Source organism: Salvelinus sp. IW2-2015, linkage group LG36 (assembly GCF_002910315.2).
Source record: "Salvelinus sp. IW2-2015 linkage group LG36, ASM291031v2, whole genome shotgun sequence".
In the NCBI taxonomy this organism is placed as follows: domain Eukaryota; kingdom Metazoa; phylum Chordata; class Actinopteri; order Salmoniformes; family Salmonidae; genus Salvelinus; species Salvelinus sp. IW2-2015.
The window spans coordinates 20,041,881-20,062,869 of record NC_036875.1 but is presented as its reverse complement, the minus strand read 5'-3'; the positions used below and the strand labels follow the sequence as shown (position 1 = coordinate 20,062,869).

The window sequence follows — 20,989 nt, the reverse complement described above, 5'->3', positions numbered from 1 at the left end:
GTGAGTGTGTGAGACTGTCTGTGTGTGTGAAGAGTGTGTGAGACTGTCTGTGTGTGTGTCGAGTGTGTAGAGACTGTTCTGTGTGTGCAGCTACACGTACACACACAGCCAGCTACACGCACAGACACACACAGCTAGACACACACACAGTGCTCCCCAATTGAAGACGTTTAACCCTAGAGCTAAGCAAAGAATAGCCACGGACCCCACCCCCCTTCCCAAAGACTTAGGACAGGAAAGGGCGGTCTTTAGGCAGGAAGAGGATTCTGTGACTGACTGAAACATGTTATTACTTTTTCCTTTTTTCCCCCTTTTCACTTCTCTTGAGTAGAGTTATTGATTTGTATGTATCAAKAAAAAAAAAAAGGAAATTTGTAAAAAATATACTTATACTGCAAAACTCCTACATAAAGAAGTATACAATTGTTTTGCAATTTTGCTCTAATTCAGGAGAGAGCAAAATAAAAAAGCAACCTGAAGTTGGAGGAAAATACCTCTGGGTATTGTGATGGAATATCGCTACTGTAGCCCTGTTCCCTAGAGGACATTAAATTCTGCTGCACAAGTGATGTCACGTCCTGTGGAAGGGTGGGTAGTGATGTCTCTGTTGGGATATCCAACAAAGTAGTTGACAGGTGAATATCACCTGAATTCTTCAACACCAGAACAGTCAAACTCAAAAAACCTATATTTGGAAATGCTCAGTGCTATCCGGGATCCTTGGGACGTCCCTACCCTTAACCCTAATCTTAAACATAACCTTTACCCATTTTAAATATCTACTTCAATGGGGGGTATTGACGTTCCAAGGATTCCGGCTTGCACGGACCATTTGGCAAATCAGATTTTTTGGGGGGGTTTCTCTTTTTAAATTCTCCCATTCTTTTAAAAATGTACTTTATGTTGAAATTGAAAAATATCTACTTGGCTTGTTCTGGTCCAGGCTGTGGAGCTTCCAGATTTGCCATTTTTACTTTTATCATTTCGTCCTACGCACACGTCTGAGAGGTAGTTTTTTTTCTCTCTTCCTGCGGAAAGAGACAGATACTGAAGACAGGACTGAGGATAGAACACGACCTCTGACCTTTGCAGAACTTAACTTTTTTTTTTTGTGCTTTTTATTTTATTTTGTCACGTCATCAACAACCTGAATAATTGTACAAAATGCAATGTGTATCTCTTAAACGAGTCTCTTGAGAATATACAAATATATATTTCCATAATGCCTGTACAAAGCTGCTGCAGCTGACAAGTCATTGTTGGAACTGGACTCACTCTGCAGAACGATAACCTACGTACTATCAAAGACGGACGGGGTGTTCAGTTTTTTTWATTTTTGTTTTGTCTTTATTTTTTAACATTCATGTGTATTATGATGACATGCTGATGAACCTGCTTGTCTATCTGCAGGGACTGACTGTGTCATTTTGCCATCGCAGAGCCGTCCCAGTTGGTCTCTGGTCTGGACTTGTTTTCCTCTGTTTATGACCTGTTCAAACAGTGCACAGCAAAAGCAGGGAAGTTGTTATTTTCAATGGAAGCCTGGCAGCAATAGCAATGAAGGTCCAGTCATCTGGTCACTACTGTAGATGGTCAAATAAGTTGCTACTCTGCCACCACAAGGCATAATACTCTTTTGCAGCTGTATGTTTGAATGGGCCATTAGGCTGCTAACTACTGATAGACAGTGGGTGGGGGGAGGCAGGAGTGGGTTTGGATTAGGGGAAGGGGTGGGGGAAAGTTTATTGCTAATGAACAAAACCTTAGGGGGGGGGGGGGGGTGTACAGTCATGAACTATCCGCCTAGACGGACCGAGCCACTTTAAAGAATTACAATTTCTTTGTCTTGTATCGGAAAACGATACAAGCTTATGTTACTTGCAAGATTTTTACTTGCTGGAGAAAAGTTGTTTTAAATAAGAGAATAGAGAGAAATAGCAACAGACTGTGTTTTGGCCTCCAATGTTTATATCTTTTTTATAAATTTTTGATTGAATTCTTCTCTTTAAGGTGGCTCACTGATACTTTCAACTCTTGTGCATATTAAAAACGAGAATGAGTTGAAATTCATTGACATTGTGCCTTTTTGTTTTTCATTTATACGAAACAAACAAGTTTTTTCTCAGATGTATTATGGAAAAAAAATGCTAGAAGCTGTTGGAGCATCTGAAATTGGTGTGTGTTGTCTCCCTAATTACTGGAGTCTGCCATGGGATGAGTCAATGCTGCTCTCTGCTGTAGTGATTGTTCTACTCCTATTTTATTGGCTGAGCCATAGAGATCCTATTAATACTATTCTAATTCCTAATTCTATGGGCTGAGCATTGTAACCCATTATGACATATCCACCCATACCTACATTCACCACAAACAAACCCATCAATGCCACAATCTGCTAACCAATAAGGGGATTATGAAATCACTTCCTCCCATCTCGCCCTCAGGACATGGTCTCTGTATTACTGATCCTAACCAAAATAAACTTCCTGTTAGCCGTTGGATCCTCACCGCTGCAAGTGTTCTGATTTGTACACTAAAATCAAGGCATGTGTGTCTGGGGGGGGAAAAAGGGGAGAGCGAATGCGTCGTATTAAGGGACAAAGTGACTATGCTCGCATGTATGTGATTGAGTTGCTGTCCATGGTACCTAGAGAAATATACCTGATGTAAAATACCAATCAATAATCATAAGCTTTACTGAAAGTACGACTAAAGGTTTTATTTTAAAGTCATTGTATGTCACCAGTCCCTTCAGACTGGCAGTGTCAATATGTAAATCAGTAGTAACCATTAATCCAACTTCCAGGGAGAAACTACATTAACCAGCAGGGTTGAGTTGGAGACCACATTGTGGTGTAGAGGGGTACTGCATCTTCTGTAAATGGTACAAATTAGTGGCACTCAAGTGACATTGCTGTGAGGAGATTTGTTTAATGTAGAATTGTTACAATGAGTGTAAAAAAGGGTGGATAATCCCATTGGATTTTTGTCCTTTTGATAAGTAGCTATTTCATTCCAATCTTCTCTGCAAACAATTCTCGAGTCCCATTTTAACAGTTTCCTTTAGAGTGAATGTCACAACTGGTTCTATATTAAAATAACCTACTGGCCTGATACATTCTGAGGCATGGAGCTAGTTAGTCATAGGAACACAGTATGCTTATGAAAAGTTTCACATCCTCATATTGGTTGTGTGCCTACCCTTTTAGCTCTGTGTGTGTATGAAAGGGCAAGAGGATACTTAGTCAGTTGCACAACTGAAATGTCAACCGAAATGTCTTTCGCATTTAACCCAAACCGTATTGGCATCCATGCTTTGTCTATTGATCAGTTTGCATTGTGTATTTGTGAATGTGTTTCATATCCGTGTGTGTTACCCCTCAGCGGTCTCTGAGTGTGGCCAGTGAGCCCAGGGCATCTGCACCTCCAAGTCCCAGGACTGCTCCAGTCCATCCATCCATCACTTCCTGGAGCCCCATGGCCTCGGCGAGGTCCATCTTACTAACCAACACCAAGGGAGACACCCCCCCCCCGCACCCTCTCGTCCCCAAGCACTCTCCCCAATGCCTCCAGTCTACTCCAACACCAGGGCATCGCAGCCCTCCATGTGGTCTTTCCACAGGGCTTGCGTATCCCCCTATGTCCCACACGGTAAGCTCCGGGCCAGAGTCCAGCTCCAACGAGCCAACATTGAAGCCCATGGTGGGGGTCACCCTTCTGAAGACAGTGGAGGGGTGGACTTRATTGCCCCATCCAGGCCCACTAGAACCACTTTGGATGTATGCATGTGAGACTGTCTGCACAGGGCCATGCCCATGACAGACAGGATATTGAGGTTTATATGAAGGATGGAGGTTTCTGCAGATCTCTGATGTTTGGAGTCCATCCAAGCTTTTCCCTTAATAGTCCAAAGAGTGGAGCAGATCAGTCAAGCATCCAAGGCCTTGAAATGTATAATAGCTTCAGTTATCAGCAAGGTCCTGATTCCTCTTCGTAGTGTTGGTTTGTGATCCAGTTGCTTGCCATTACACCTCTGTGCTGAAATGGATGGTCCTACAAGCAGAGTTGAATGCCACTGAACAGTCAACCAAATAAGGAGATAACATCTACTTATTTTCATGTGTTTGCATGCAGCTTTCTTAACCAGCTCTATCTCCCTTGGACTGATCTACCCAGCTGACTGGGATTTCAATCACTGGGAATGGTAACCATGGCAGTAGCTTCACCTGGTTATACCTGTGGCACCAGCTGAAGTGAAATTAAATAATTCAAGGAGTTGATAAGTTGTTTGTGTGGGTTGTTTATTTCAGAGCTACTAAAGAAATGGTAGATGGATGTGCCATTGACTGACATGAGGATATCATAAGGAACAACAACATGAGGCGGGACAACATGAGTAAAACGTGCTCGTTTAATCAAACAAATAGAAGGGCAGAGTCAAGATTAAATTCACCTCTGCTCTGGTATTGATTAGAGAAAACAAAACAAAAGAATCACCCACTGAATCACCTGATAACCCCCATGATTAACTGAGAGCAAAACTGGATCAGGAAAGCGATCAGGCTTCTTGCAAAACCTGAAATAAGAGGATTATGTTGAGAAATGTAAATGTTTAACATATGTTTTGGGGGTGTTTATTATATGGTCAGACAGCCATCTAGTGACCTTTGTTCTATTTATTTAGGGTATATGGACAATATACATCTCTCCGCCCCAACAATGGGAGTCATTGTCCACGATCTAGCGCCCTCCTGTCTTCTTTAGGTTGATGGATAACCCTATTTTTGAAATCGACATGAGGGTTGTCGGTGTCAACCGCCTGTATTCAATTGAGAGATGCTATACTACTAGCCTCATGTCATGAATATGCATAGCTATCTCGAGACTGATATAAAGTGTTTTTTCACAAAGTTGCAGTAATGTCACGTGTCCTACTTCTATCAGTGCACTCGTAACAACTGGGCGAAACAACGAAAAAACGCCACCTGCTGGAGGGTGACAGATTTTCCATCGAGTTGGGCCTCTCTTGGTTGAATGTTGATCACGTGACATGTATTGGCTCTCACTTCCGGACACACCAACATCGGAGGGAGATGCTAACATTATCGGAGAGGTGGTAGCGGCGGCGGCAGGAGAAAGCGTTTCAGTGACCGGGAGGCTAGCTACCCGTCCACCGGTAATAGCACCAAACTAACGCATCTCATAGGTAGGCTTGGTGGTGTTACGCTTTTAAACATACTTTCATTTTGATCTATTTTGTTTTCCTCCCCGGAAAAGTTGTCATTATTGACTATGGAACGCTCTTGTAGGTCAGTGAATGCACGTTGTTGTCAGCTGGCATACTCGTTTACGAGCAGTAACTAACTTAGCTACAACTAGAATGTTTTGTTGGCTTGCTTTCTAGATAATGTTATCTAGCCAGGTTCACAGTAATTTAAGGCGAGTGTGGCACTGTGTGAAATCTCTGATCACTGTATAGGTAACTTTAGATGGCTAACTAATCAGCTAAAGTTCCACTAGCTAACTAGCTACTAATTTCATCAATAGACTCAATAAAATGTGTATGCGTTTTCGGTTGTAGTATTAACATTATTTACTCTCTTTTCTGATACACTAAACTGGCTAGTTGAGAGTTTTGCTTGTGTAGAGTCAGAAAATTGGCTAGTCTTGATCTTTTTCGATTGACGTGTTTTGTGTGGTAATCCCTAGGGGTGAGATCAAGGTTCTGCAATCGATCCTAAAGCAAAGCTCTAACTGAGCAACTATTCCCAGCCTAGCTGCCTGCTTTAAAACAGTATCAAGTATTTTTTTTAGATATGTCTCAGTTCACTGGATATAGAACCCACCACATGTAAGGTCAGTGTTTCCAAATCTGTTCCTAGGATTGCGCATATTTATTCCACCCCAACACTAACCCACTGGATTCATATAGTGCTTGGCAATTACTCTGGTTTGTGCTGGGATAGAATAAAAATGTGAAACCCTGCGGTTCGTGGGGAACAGATTAAATTATAATCTGGAAACGTTTAGAGATTATAGGCCAGGACAATGGTCTGTTCTCTCTGTTCTGTCTGCTCAATTTCACCAACTCAAAACACTGGTGGTCTGAGGTTGCAGAGTATCTGAGTTATACAGTATGTGTGTGCGTGTCACTGTTTGTGCCCACATGTGCTCTGATGATTGTGAATGCGTGTGTGTTTGATCTCTGACTTCGAGTTGTGTGTTCTCTGGTGGTTGTGTAAGCTCTCTCTGTGTGTTCTCTCGATGTCTCTTGACTAATATTCAGTGTGAAAAGCAGGGATAGCATCACCCACCAAGACCACGCACCTGCTCCTCCCTGTAGCCGGGGACACACCCCTCCACCGTCGCAACGGAGATCAAGACGCACTATGGTGGATGTGACAAAATGGCCGCTGTTTAGCCTGATGGAAGGCGAGGAGCTCTCGTCCATACGACAGGCCTGCGTGTTTGGAAACTCCGCCAACGAGGTCATCTACATCACCCACAATGATGACGTAAGTGGTCAGATGATTGGTGTAGTCAGTGTGTTTTATCTGGCGTGACCCCTAGGTCTCTTCTGGAATACACATGCACAGCACATGCTGACTGGTGTCTGCTTGTTCAAACAGTGACCCATCTCTCTTTCTCTTCCTTAGGTGTATGTGTTTGGGCTGAACTGCAGTAACTGCCTGGGAACAGGGGATAGCCAAAGCACCATCCTACCTAAGAAGCTGGACTTTCTGAGTGGGAGGAAAGTGGTCAGCCTCAGCTATGGCAGCGGACCCCACATCCTCCTGGCCACTGAGGGTACTACAGCACATAACAGGGATACACCGTTCAAGAGGATGGCACAGAATGTTGGACATAGAAATGTCTTCAATAGAGCTGACATGATTCCCTAATCCCTATCCCAGATGTCTGTTCAAAGTATTTCTACCACTATTTGGGGTTTCTAACTCACCGTTTTCTCCATTGTGTGTCAGAGGGCGAGCTGTTTGCCTGGGGCCACAATGGTTACAGTCAGCTGGGGAATGGGACCACCAACCAGGGGGTCGCTCCTGTGCTGGTGTCTGCCAGCCTGCTCAACAAGAGGGTGACGGAAGTGGCCTGTGGTTCACATCACTCCCTGGCCCTGACCAACACTGGAGAGGTGAGAGAAGGAAGGATGGAGAGGCAAAATGAGGGGTAGTGGGAGATAGGTGGCTCGTGACTCCTCACCCCATGATCCCTATTAATGCTGGAGAGGTTAAAAGATGAAAGGATAGAAAGAGGAGAGAGGTGTGTGTGTGGGGTTCTGCTTATATTGAAAGTAACACTTGTGTCTGTCAGAAACTTCTGAGGGGCTGGCCAACAACATTCCACAGACCATGGATTGAGAAACACTGCTCTAAGCCCCCTTACCACCGTGCCCTAGTCTAAACCAACTTACTGTGACCCGGTAAATCTAAGCTCTGATATAAAGGCCCTATTGTTACCCTCTGTACTTTCACTGAGTCAGCTTTATGTCACTGGTCCAGTGACTGACACCACTCTAGAGTGAACCTGTTGTATTATCAGGGAAGTGGGCTGGACTTGTATTGCTGTTAGATGTGTGATGTTCTATAGTGTTTTGAACTATATTATTATACCTGAAGAAAATCAAGATATTCAGTGAAATGTGATTCTCTGACCTCCCTGTCCAGGTGTATGCTTGGGGCTARAATAACTGTGGCCAGGTGGGGTCAGGGTCCACGGCCAACCAGCCCACCCCCAGGAGAGTGTCCAACTGTCTGCAGAACAAGGTGGTCGTCAGCATCACATGTGGTCAAACCTCCTCTCTGGCTGTGGTCGAGAATGGAGAGGTGAGTGACCACAGTTTGAATGTGGGTTTGATATTAAATATGTTAAGTATATGTTGTATTCAATCAGCCGGTGTACTTTAACTTAGTAGGTTCACAAGTATGCAGCAACCTTGCAGGACACCTAAGAGAGTGTTTGTGCGTTTGTTTCTCTCAGGTGTACGGCTGGGGCTATAACGGAAACGGCCAACTGGGGCTAGGCAACAATGGGAATCAGCTGACACCTTGTCGCCTGGTGGGCTTGCAGAGTCTCTGTGTGCTACAGGTGAGTGCACGCACACACACACACACACACACTACCTCCACTAACATTAACCCCTCTCTTCCCGTCCAGATAGTGTCTGGCTATGCCCACTCCTTGGCCCTAACGGACGAGGGGCTGCTGTATGCCTGGGGGACCAACACCTATGGCCAGCTGGGCACAGGCAACAAGAGCAACCAACTCAGCCCAGTCCAGATCATGGCRGAGAAGGAGAGGTGAGAAATGTGTATATACACAGGCAGACACAGTACACATCATGGCTGAGAAAGAGATGAGGCAGTCTCAGAATACAGACTGATCTCCTCCCTCCTCTCCAGCAGGATTGTAGAGATTGCAGCATGCCACTCCACACACACCTCAGCAGCTAAGACTCAGAGTGGCCAGGTGTACATGTGGGGCCAGTGTAGGGGTCAGTCCATCGTCTTGCCCTTCCTCACACACTTCTCCTGCACTGATGACGTTTTTGCTTGCTTCGCCACGCCCTCCGTCATGTGGAGGATGCTCTCTATGGGTAAGAGTGTGTGACTGAGTACGTCCTCTACTTTTGGCAGAGCGTGATGACTTTCATTGTGTTTGTGTGTTCTCTCCAGAGCATGATGACTTCCTGACAGTGTCCCAGTCTTTAAAGAAGGAGTTTGACAGCCCAGAGACGGCCGACCTCAAGTTCAGCGTGGACGGCAAATACATCCATGTGCACAAGGCTGTGCTCAAGATCAGGTCAGGCAGGTTGCTCACTGGGCTCTAACACAGCACTATCAAATTACCCAGCTAACATCAATAAATTATTTCCAAATCTAAGTACCTTTTTGGATTATTGGGAAAGTTTGAAGTTGAATGGTCTATTATTGAGTCAAGTTGTTTTACCAGACCCATTACAAGTTTATCTCTCCTAGCGAATGAGGAAATGTGGTGTTGTTTTACATTAGTGCTTTTCAAAGACCCAAAGACACTTAAAGGGATAGTTCAGGATTTTGGTATGAAGCCCCTTATCTACTTCCTCAGTCAGGTGAACTTGTGGATAATATTTCTATGTATCTGCGTCCAGTATGAAGGAAGTTAGAGGTAGATTCATGTGCCAATGCTAACTAGCTTGGCACAAAGACTCAAAGTGTTTGGGTACAGCTAGCATGCTTAAATGGTATCCACAAGTTCGTGACTCTAAGTAGATAATGGGCCTCATTGCCAAAACCCTGAACAATCCCTTTAAATTGAGGATATTTAGTGACGCTAACAGCTGTCCTCTCTACCCCTCTCCACTGCTAGGTGTGAGCACTTCAGGTCCATGTTCCAGTCCCATTGGAATGAAGACATGAAGGAGGTGATAGAGATCGACCAGTTCACCTACCCCGTCTACCGCTCCTTCCTAGAGTTCCTCTACACAGACAACATAGACCTGCCCCCAGAGGATGCTATTGGTCAGTCCCACACCTAGCCATGCCTTACTGACAAGGCAATTAATCAATAGGGGAGGGTTAAAGGCTGTGACAGTGCTACCAGTCAAGCTCATATTGGGGTGTACCTCATCTGTAGACCAAGGGTCATTGATTTATAAAAGTCCAGAAACAACACGGATGCAGATACAATGTATGCAAACATCCCAGGCCAACAGTGATCCAGACTGTCTATGGTTGTGTTAGGTCTGCTGGACCTGGCCACATCCTACTGTGAGAACCGCCTGAAGCGTCTCTGTCAGCACATCATCAAGAGAGGCATCACCATAGAGAACGCCTTCTCTCTGCTCGCTGCTGCCGTGCGCTACGACGCAGAGGTCAGTCCCGCTTCCACACCTAGCAACAGGTAACCCTTCACCCAATCTTAACCTTTAGGCGGATTAACACATATCTGACCCTGTACCAGTGGCTAGGAGCAACTTCTACCAAGCCTACTCTACCAGGGTTGTGTTCATTGGGGCACACCATAGCAAAGGAAAACTAAAACGAGCGTTTGTTATTGGACAAGTGCTAACTTCATATTTCCTGTTTAACCATGTGGCGTATCTAGGACCTGGAGGAGTTCTGCTTTAAGTTCTGTGTGAACCATCTGACGGAGGTGACCCAGACTGCAGCCTTCTGGCAGATCGAAGGCAACCTTCTCAAAGAGTTCATCTGCCGAGCCAGCCGCTGTGGAGCCTTCAAGAACTGACCGCTGAACTGGCTCATCTGTCTCCATCACAGGGGGCTACGCTAGGCTAACCACGCTCTGGTCTGCCGTCTGATACGAGCCACCAGGCTGTTCCGTTAGCTGTAGCTCCTGCCAGTGGTTGTCTGTTTACTGCACATAAGATGGGTGGCAAAGGATGTTAAGTAGTTACCCTAAACCCTGTATAAGGGGTGTTACAGAACTGTTCAGTGGGGTTATTAGATATTTATATAATCTTCCATCTCCCTCTGTGGGTTGGTAGTTACATCTTGCAGCTTTGGAGGCCAGAGTTTTTTTGCAAGTATTTTGTTTCCATTTTTTCCTTCCAATCATACGTGTGGATTGAGTTCTTCTTGACGAGTGAGGAGCACGTTTGCACTTTCTGATATGGTGCAGTGGGTTCTGGGAAAGCCTGTGTGAGATTGATTATTTAACTTGTCACTACTGACAGATAGTGGTCTTCAGTGTTCCAATTGAACAGTGGGTCTCATGTTATTAGATCCAGTCTTAGGGATTGATTCAATCAGATCTGCTTTAGCCAACATCTGCATAGTGGTTGTTTTTGGGGTGTCGGAGGTGGAACTGCGTTAGAGCTGTCAAATCCACAAGTGGTTCCCGGCCTTATACCTAAAGCGGACATTGCCATTGGCTGCACGGAGTCCCATTAACAGAAACCCCATGTAGCCTTGCTTACAAGTTTGAACACTGGAATGTGAGATGTAATCTACACGTCGATTAGGACTATAGAAATCCTCATGATTTTTCAATTTGACTGCCCACCTTCTTGTTCTGAACTTCTAACACGACTGGGACAGGTGTGGCTTGGTGACAATGATCAAGAGCAGCTGCTCACCYATCTAATGGCTCCAACACAGTTCAACCTCCAACACTGCCAAAACATCCGCTATGCTGGTGTCTGTTATTGCCTGGTAACGCTTGATCTGATTCAATCTAGGCCTTAATCTGTTTGAGCAATACAAATGTTCCACTTGTGAAATCACATCATTCCTAAAAAGAGTAACAAAAAAACCTGTGCATAGGGTCAATGTAAACTCCATGACAGAGTTCTTGGAGAACATTGTCTGTGAAGCACATTGGGTTGGCTGGGTTTTTGAATGCAATATTTTCAGCCTATGTTGAAAGATGTTACAGATGACMTCAGACATTTACGGTATTGTTACTTTTCAGTAATGTTTGCACTATATCTCAGCTGTACAGAACTATTATACAGAAATGATAATCACCTATTTTTATGATCATTAAAGACAACTTGTAGATATTTAGTGACACACACTGTGTGAGAGAAAGCTGGGTGAAGGCTGCTTTGTTGTGAGGAGCTGCTGAGATTCCAGTTGAGTTTTTKTAATGATTCCAACTGAGTAATTCATTTCTATGACTATGCCAATTCTGTGGAGCGGAGTGCCAGTTAACTTTCCTCAATATGACCAATGGAGTTGTCCTTATTGGATCCTGTTCTGAGGGCAGCACACAGTTGATCTGTTGGATAGAAGCTCTGTGGGCAGAGCCTAAAGTGACAGATCAGTGGGTGGAGTCAAAGAAAAGGGTGGTAGGCTGGAGGTGGGTGTAAGACTGGTTGCAAAACAAGGGCTCGATTCAATCCCACCGCCGAAGTTCAGCACTATAGCGGTAGTTTGACTGAGCCGACATATGCAGCGTTTAACGTCTATGCAGTCTCCGCTACCACGGAAACATTGTGATGCATTGTGCATTTTTTACATGGTTGACATAATATAAGACAAGTACTGGAAACAGAAACCTGAAAAATATGGCCTGGTATTCATAACTTTGAATAAGCTTTTGATAAAGTTGACTGGAGTTTATAAATAAATTCCTGAAATATTTCAATTTTGGAGAATCTCTTATAAAATGGGTTAAAGTTAAGTATAGTAACAGATGTAAATAATGTCTACTTCTCAAAGTTTTAAACTGTCGAAGTAAAACAAGGTTGTACACTATCGGCATATCTATATATTATTGCCATCAAAATATTAACTATTAAAAATCAGATCCAACAATATCAAAGGGTTATTAGAAAGCCAGGGCTTAAAAATAACGGTGTCATTGTACGCAGACGACTCATGTTCTTTTAAATCAACAGTATGGATCCTTGCACAACCTCATAGGCGATCTAGATCATTTTTCTAACCTCTCTGGATTAAAACCAAATTATGATACGTGTACTAAATTACGTATTGGATCACAAAATACAACTTTTACATTACTGTGTAGTTTACCAATAAAATGGTCAGATGGTGATGTGGACATACTCAGTATACATTTCCCAAAAGAAAGAAATGAACTCACTCCAATAAATTTTAATAGAAAGTTAGCAAAAATATATTGCTACCATGAAAAGGAAAAGTCAGCCTGATTAACTCTTTAGTCATATCACAGTTTACATATTTGTTTATGGTCTTGCCTACACCTTTATAAAACCTCGTTTTATAAATTACATGAGCAAAAATATTCAATTTTACTTGGAACGACAAGCCAGACAAAATGAAACGGGCCTACATAATGAATTTGAATATGGAGGGCAGAAATGACTAAATATTAAACCGTTAGACCTCTCACTAAAGGCGTCAGTCATACAGAAGTTATTACATTCCGAACTGGTTCTCTAGCAGATTAGTAAGAATGTCTCACCCCGTGTTCAAGAATGGCCTTTTTCGCTTTATTCAGATTACTTCTCACTTTCAGTTATTTGAAAATMATTTCATATATAACACAGTTACAGACATAATACACTAATATATTGACCCTTCATCTACCATAGTCCAGCACAATTTTCCTGTATTGTGTCAATGTATATATTGAAAGGTTTCTGGTTTGCTCGGATAAATTATTCAATTTCTTTATTGCATGGCAGCATGACTACAACAGAAGAATCATATCTCCACCTTAAAACAATCCTTGCTGCTTTGTTCTGTGCAATCTGCAGCCTCCTAATGTCACTTGCTGATGCATTTCCCCAGACCACAGAACAGTAGGGGAAGAGGGGAAAATTAAGGAGCTTGTCTGCTGGCCATGCATTAGACCAAAATTGGTTAAAGAAAATTGTGATTAAAAATATATATACACACCAGTTTAATTTAAGGACKAAAAAATTGACAGCTGTGCCATATCGARTGCAAAAMAGTTGGGAAGACATTTTGATGTACCGATTCCAAGACACATGGTTTATGAACCGATACGCAAAACAACGCTGAATTTTTKAATTTAAATTACACKAAATTCTTGCGACCAATAGAATGTATATATATGGGGGAATACAACCTCCCCAGCTCTGCAGATTTTGGTCCAAAGAGACAGAATCATTAGATKATTTGTTTTGGTACTGTCTATATGTAGCTTGTTTTTGGTCACATGTCCATGAATGGTTGAAGTGCAACATTTACCTGGAGCTAACTCTGCAGATAGCACTACTGGGTGATTTGAAAAGTCCTAGTCAATACTTTTGMCAWAAATGTTTCTTTAATTTACAATCTGTAGAAACTATGGAAATAGAAAGGTTCAGAACTTTTGTGAAGCGTCACAGCACAATTGAAAAATATAAATAAAACATGGATGATAAGAGATAGATGGGAGGGGTTGAAGGGTGTGATTAAAATGTATATAGTTTCAGAACTTTTGTAAAACAGCAGTTAAAAATATGGCAAAATAGAAATCAAACTGGATGTGTATCAGAGCTAGATGGGAGGGGTTGATGGTAGCTGAAGGATGGGATTAAAGAAAACTGTTTCCGTAAAATGTATATAGTATGTATTAATTGTTCATTACTTTACTCCAATTAGGAGAGAGGTGGTAGGGTTAGGGGAAAATATATATTTGTATTTATTAAGTACCAGTCAAAAGACACCTACTCATTCCAGGGTTTTTCTTTATTCTTACTATTTTCAAACATTGTAGAATAGTGAAGACATCAAAACTATGAAAACACACATGGAATCATGTAGTAACCAAAAAAGTGTTACATCAAAATATATTTTATATTTGAGATTCTTCAAAGTAAGCAACCCTTTAAGTTGATGACAGCTTTGCACACTCATTGCATTCTCTCAACCAGCTTCATGAGATAGTCACCTGGAATGCATTTAAATTAACAGGTGTGGTTGTTAAAAGTTAATTTGTTGAATTTCTTTCCTTCTTAATGCATTTGAGCCAATAAGCTGTGTTGTGACAAGGTAGTGATYGTATACAGAAGATAACCCTATTTGGTAAAAGACCAAGTCCATATTATGGCAAGTACAGCCCAAATAATCAAAGAGTAACAACAGTCCCTCATTACCTTAAGACGTGAAGGTCTGTCAATGCAGAACATTAACCACTTTCAAAGTTTCTTTAAGTGCAGTRGCAAAAACCATCAAGAGCTGATGAAACTGGCTCTCATGAGGCCCGCCACAGAAAAGGAAGACCCAGAGTTACCTCTGCTGCAGAGGATAAGTTCATTAGAGTTAACTGCACCTCAGATTGTAGCCCAAATAAATGCTTCAGAGTTCAAGTAACAGACATCTCAACATCAACTGTTCAGAGGGGTGAGTAGGTGTGTCCGTGCGTAAAATCAGGGCTTCATGGTCAAATATCTGCAAAGAAACCAGTACTAAAATACACCAATACTAAGAAGAGACTTGCTTGGGCCAAGAAACACGAGCAATGGACATTATTAGACCAGTGGAAATTTGTCCTTTGGTCTGATTAGTCCAAATGTGAGCTATTGTCTTTGTAATACGCAGAGTAGGTGAACGGATGATCTCCGCATGTGTGGTTCCCACTGTGAAGCATGGAGGAAGAGGTGTGATGGTGCTTTGCTGGTGACACTGTCAGTGATTTATTTAGAATTCAAGGCACACTTAACCAGCATGGCCACCACAGCATTCTTCAGCGATACGCCATCCCATCTAGTTTGCGCTTAGTGGGACTATCATTTGTTTTTCAACAGGACAATGACCCAACACACCTCCAGGCTGTTTGACCAAGAAGGAGAGTGATGGAGTGCTGCATCAGATGACCTGGCCTCCACAATCACCTGACCTCAACCCAATTGAGATGGTTTGGGATAAGTTGAAACGGAGAGTGAAGGAAAAGCAGCCAACAAGTGCTCAGCATATGTGTGAACTCCTTCAAGACTGTTGGAAAAGCATTCCAGGAGAAGGTGGTTGAGAGAATGCCAAGAGTGTGCAAAGCTGTCATCAAGGCAAAGGGTGGCTACGTTGAAGAATTTAAAATATATATATTTWGATTTGTTTAACACTTTTTTGGTTACTACATGATTCCATATGTGTTATTTCCTAGTTGATGTCTTCACTATTATTCTACAATAAAAAAATACCCCCAAAAAATAGTACAAATAAAGAAAAACCGTTGAATGAGTAGGCGTGTCCAAACTTGACTGGTAGTGTACATTTTTTACATACATACATTTTTTACATTGGTGAAGCTATAAAGTCCCTTTTCTGGCAAGTGAAAAAGCCAGCCTCTTCTTCTTTGACAATTGCTTCTACTATATATAAATATGAACACGGTGGTAATATAATATTAGGTTATGCYTTTGGTATTATGATAAGGTAAGAAAGCGGAACAACTTTTTTCAAAAAACATTGAGAAATCAAATGATAAATTTATGGCTGAATAATACACCTTTAAAAATGAGGAAAGGTGAATTGAACTTTGAGTGCTTTAATTTATCTGGCAGTGCTGCTCATCTTTTCAGGGCTGACCTGGCTTCTCTTATGGCTGCCGTAGCTCTCTGGAGCTCCCTTTGCTTCTTCTTAAACTCTGAACAAAGGAGGGAGAATACATTTGATTTATATTTGCATCATTTTAGTTGTTTAAAGGCACACYAAGTGCATGTAGAGCAACTTAGAGCATACAACAAACAATGGGATGTGGGCTAGAAAAATATGAATACAGGCTTCACAAGCTTTGAAAATAAGAAGACTTACCATTTGCACAACGCTATAAAAACTCCTATAACCCTGTTATTAATCCACTAATTCTCACCTCTCTCCTGCTGTGAAAGCATCTGTGATAATTTTCCAGAGGCCTCAATCACTCTCAGAGAGAGATCATAATCTGTGAAGGAAGACAGAGAAAGCAAAAACATACGAAAGAAAATAAATGAAGCCTGCAATTCTGATTATATGCTCCTAACAGTGTTCAATTGGTGACGGTTTTATTTAATATACCAGCCAACCCCCCCAGCCGTTCCACTCACCCTCCTGACTGGCCTGATCTGACAGGATCCTCTTGGAGATGCCGACCATGTCAGAGATGAAGGTGGTGAAGATGGACTCTGTACAGCCTGCTTCGTTACACCTCCTCCAGAACACACTGCTGGCTGCATTGCCAGAACCACCAGGTGAACCCGGGCCTCCAGGCCTTGCCAGGGGACACTGGGAGACAGAGTGTGGAGAGGGAGTAGCGGGAGATGGAGAGGACACTAGGCCATAACACACAATAGCTGTGCTGGTGAAATTGAGTGGACCAGAGTGTATGGATGAGCAGTCAGGTGAGTGGACAGGCAAGATGGGATCCTGAGCAGGTCCAGGTGAGTGAGAGCTGCCGTGTGGTGAACCAGGTGAGTGAGAGCTGCCGTGTGGTGAACCAGGTGAGTGCGGAACAGAACCATGACAAGACGCAGAACTGCACACTGAGAGGATAGAGAGAACACAGAGGGAGCGAGATGATAGAGAACTCAACCATTTGAGTTTTTCCTTCCTGGCTAGTAGGGAGGGATTGTATGTAAGAATTTAGTAAAATGAAAAGTGAGCGTACAGGTGAGAGGTGAGGAGCTGTAACTACCTGTGGCCTGAGAGGGTTCTTCAGATGCAACACACAGCATCACTGGCAGCAAAAGACTCTGGGACCCAGCATCCTGGAGAGAGATCAAATCAAATTCTATTTGTCACATTCTTCATAAACAACAGATGTTAACTAACAGTGAAATGGCTACTTATGGGTCCTTTTCCAGCAATGCAGGGTTAAAGATAAAGATTTTTAAAAATAGAAACAGTGACACAAGGAATAAATACAGTGAATAACGAGTAGAAATAACATGACTATGTACAGGGAGTACCAGTACCGAGTCAATGTGCAGGGGTACGAGGTAATTGAGGTAGATATGTACATACAGTGGGGAGAACAAGTATTGGATACACTGCCGATTTTGCAGGTTTTTCTACTTACAAAGCATGTAGAGGTCTGTAATTTTTATCATAGGTACACTTCAACTGTGAGAGACGGAAATCCAGAAAATCACATTGTATGATTTTTAAATAATTAATTTGCATTTTATTGCATGACATAAGTATTTGATACATCAGAAAAGCAGAAGTTAATATTTGGTACAGAAACCTTTGTTTGCAATTACAGAGATCATACGTTTCCTGTAGTTCTTGACCAGGTTTGCACACACTGCAGCGGGGATTTTAGCCCACTCCTCCATACAGACCTTCTCCAGATCCTTCAGGTTTCGGGGCTGTCGCTGGGCAATACGGACTTTCAGCTCCCTCCAAAGATTTTCTATTGGGTTCAGGTCTGGAGACTGGCTAGGCCACTCCAGGACCTTGAGATGCTTCTTACGGAGCATAAAAATTACAGACCTCTACATGCTTTGTAAGTAGGAAAACCTGCAAAACCGACAGTGTATCAAAAACTTGTTCTCCCCACTGTATAGGTAGGGTTAAAGTGATAGATGGACAGTAGCAAGCAGCGTATGTGGTGAGTGTGTGTGTGTGGCGTCAATATGCATATATTATGTTTATGTAGACTGTGTGTGTGTGTGCATAGAAAGTGCAAAAAAAGGGACAATAAAGGTAGTCTGAGTAGACATATGATTAGCTATTTAGTCTTGTAAAGTAGCCTCATGGCTTGAGGGTAGAAGGTGTTCAGGGTCCTGTTGGTTCCAGACTTGGTGCACTGGTACCGTTACCGTGCAGTAGCAGACAGAACAGTCTATGGCTTTGGTGGATGGAGTCAGAAAAATGTTTGGCCCTTTGACACCGTCTGATATAGAGGTCCTGGATGGCAAGGAGCTCGGCCCCAGTGATGTACTGGGCCGTACTCACCAACCTCTGTAGCACCTTATGGTTGAATCAATGGTTTAGGACCAGTATAGAGATACAGTAATGCCACAGGAGAAGTATTGGACAAGTAGTCAGAAAAATAAAGCTATGTAACTCACTGAGTCGATGAATGTATAGTCCCCATCTTCAGGTGCTGGCTGATTTCCTAAGGAAAATGACAGTTGGTTTGATATTATTAGGTTTTATATTAAACATCCTGGTAATGTGGTGTGTTAATGTCCGTCCTGACATGTTTTACCTGTGGTGGAAGCTATGGGGGTCTCAGCATGATTACTGTGAAGTAAGAGAGCAAAATTAATAATCTTGTGTCACTGTACGCTACCTCCTTCCCTTTTTTGAACATTTGGCGTACACGCCTCAACACTGAAATGATAACATGCTATTTGAACAACCTTGACAACAGAGAGCCTTGGTAGGTAAAGAAATTTGTCAGAATAAACCAATAAACCTCCAAACGACCTTCAATGCCATACAACACTCCTTCCGTGGCCTCCAACTGCTTTTAAAAACTAAATGCATGCTCTCAACCGATTGTTGCCCGCACCCYCCCGCCCGACTAGCATCACTACTCTGGACAGTTCTGACTTAGAATWTGTGGACAACTACAAATACCTAGATGTCTGGTTAGACTGTAAACTCTCCTTCCAGACTCARYTTAAYCATCTCCAATCCAAAATTAAATCTAGAATCGGCTTCCTATTTCGCAAGAAAGCCTTCTTCACTCATGCTGCCAAACATACCCTCGTAAAACTGACTATCCTACCGATCCTTGACTTTGGCAATGTCATTTACAAAATAGCCTCTAACGACCTACTCAGCAAATTGGTTGTAGTCTATCACAGTGCCATCCTTTTTGTCACCAAAGCCCCATATACTACCCACCACTGCGACCTGTATGCTCTCGTTGGCTGGCCCTCGCTACATATTCGTTGCCAAACCCACTGGCTCCAGGTCATTTATAAGTCTTTGCTAGGTAAAGCCCCGCCTTATCTCAGCTCACTGGTCACCATAGCAGCACCCACCCGTAGCACGCGCTCCAGCAGGTATATCTCACTTGTCATCACCAAAGCCAACACCTACTTTGGCCGCCTTTCCTTCCAGTTCTCTGCTGCCAATGACTGGAACGAATTATTGTAAAAAATTAAATCACTGAAGCTGGAGACTTATATCTCCTTCTCTAACTTTAAGCATCAGCTGTCAGAGTAGTTTACCGATCAGTGTACACAGTCCATCTGTAAATAGCACACCTCATCCCCATATTGTTATTATTGAATTTTTTTGCTCTTTTGCACCCCAGTATCTCTACTTGCACATCATTATCTGCACATTTATTGCTCCAGTGTAAATGCTACATTTTAATTATTTCGCCTCTATGGCCTATTTATTGCCTTACCTCCCTAATGTCTCTACATTTGCACACTACATAGATTTTTCTATTATATTATTGATTGTACGTTTGTTTATCCCATGTGTAACTCTGTTGTTTTTGTCGCACTGCTTTGCTTTATCTTGGCCAGGTCGCAGTTGTAAATGAGAACTTGTTCTCAACTGGCCTACCTGGTTAAAAAATTTAAACAATTAAAAAACATGCGCTGCCTTCATTGAAAGTAGTTTAATTGAAACTAGATGAGAGCACTATCACCATTACCTGTGTTCGGATTTGATACGGTCTTCTAGATTGGACTCCAGAGGGGAAAACTCCATATCAATCCTATTCACATCTCCATCTGTCACAGAACACACCAACATACTAATCAATGCAATGTGTCACTCATGTCTTTGTATAAACTTGATTTAAAAAATGACAACAATGAAGGAAATGAAAAAGGAGGCTACAGGAACAATAAAGCAACCTGAGTCTGAGGAGTTATCCAGTATCCTCCTGTGTTTGGACTTTCTTGATGATGTCACTTCCTGTCTGACAAAAAAGTGAGAACGGGCGCAGTGTTCAGAAAATAGTCCCCCAAAGAATCCAGTCCATATTTTATGAATGAGAGAGACACATTTACTGAACTGTTTGTCAGCAAAGAATATACATAAAGCAGCATGAACTCCACACTCAGAACAGAGCAGGTCAGCTGGACAGAATCAAAGAACCAGACCACCGTACGACATGCATACCTCAATTCCATACTTACTTGCTAGAGAAGCTCAACCGTCTCTGTTTCAAAAGCAAAGAGATTACGATTCACTATATTTTCATATCATTACATGAACATATTAAGTGGCTTTCTTTACTGCAGAAGATATGCATCCATGTTTAAAAGCTACATACACACACCTTGGGTGTTTGTGTCTGCCGTTGGTTTTCAGGCGTGTTGGAGTCACTCTTGCAAGATGAAGGTCCTGACAGTGCATGTCCTTTAAAATTAAAACATATCCAAAACATACTTTTGTAAATTATGTATCTGATCTACAGAGAAGACCTTTGTGTAACACACAACCAAAGGAAGAGTCTGTTGGTGTGAGTCAGTGGAGACAGAATTACTTACCATTCAGCTCTTTCTGCAACGACAGTGGTTTATGCTTTTCACAATACAACCTGTGACAGAGGCATTCCAGGCTCTTACAACAACATAATAAATCACCCTTACTGACATCAATGATAGAAATGAATGAGCAAAGCCATTGGTTTTGGAATAAAA

The 20,989-nt window shown here is 42.5% G+C and overlaps 1 protein-coding gene and 1 pseudogene across 2 annotated transcripts in view; one reads left to right on the top strand and one right to left on the bottom strand.

Annotated features, from left to right (window-relative positions):
• Positions 1-5,035: 5,035 nt before the first annotated feature.
• LOC111959393 (RCC1 and BTB domain-containing protein 1-like) lies at positions 5,036-11,518 on the top strand (annotated as a pseudogene).
• The window catches only part of LOC111959894 (uncharacterized), a 15,126-nt gene continuing 5,295 nt past the window's right edge, over positions 11,159-20,989 (bottom strand). The window contains exons 7-17 of one of the 2 annotated variants that reach the window (XR_011474928.1): positions 20,837-20,886; positions 20,626-20,705; positions 20,483-20,505; positions 20,198-20,262; positions 19,993-20,071; positions 18,583-18,617; positions 18,443-18,489; positions 17,062-17,134; positions 16,475-16,652; positions 16,261-16,332; positions 11,159-16,035 (exon numbers count right to left, since the gene is read on the bottom strand). Coding sequence is in view for 1 of the 2 variants with exons in the window: in XM_023981732.2 (XP_023837500.1) it covers positions 15,959-16,035; positions 16,261-16,332; positions 16,475-16,909; positions 17,062-17,134; positions 18,443-18,489; positions 18,583-18,617; positions 19,993-20,071; positions 20,198-20,262; positions 20,483-20,505; positions 20,626-20,705; positions 20,837-20,886 (1,036 nt within the window). In the remaining variant the exon portion in view is untranslated. Of the gene's footprint in view, positions 16,036-16,260; positions 16,333-16,474; positions 16,910-17,061; positions 17,135-18,442; positions 18,490-18,582; positions 18,618-19,992; positions 20,072-20,197; positions 20,263-20,482; positions 20,506-20,625; positions 20,706-20,836; positions 20,887-20,989 lie in introns of both variants that reach the window. The other variant, XM_023981732.2, reaches the window with a different exon arrangement.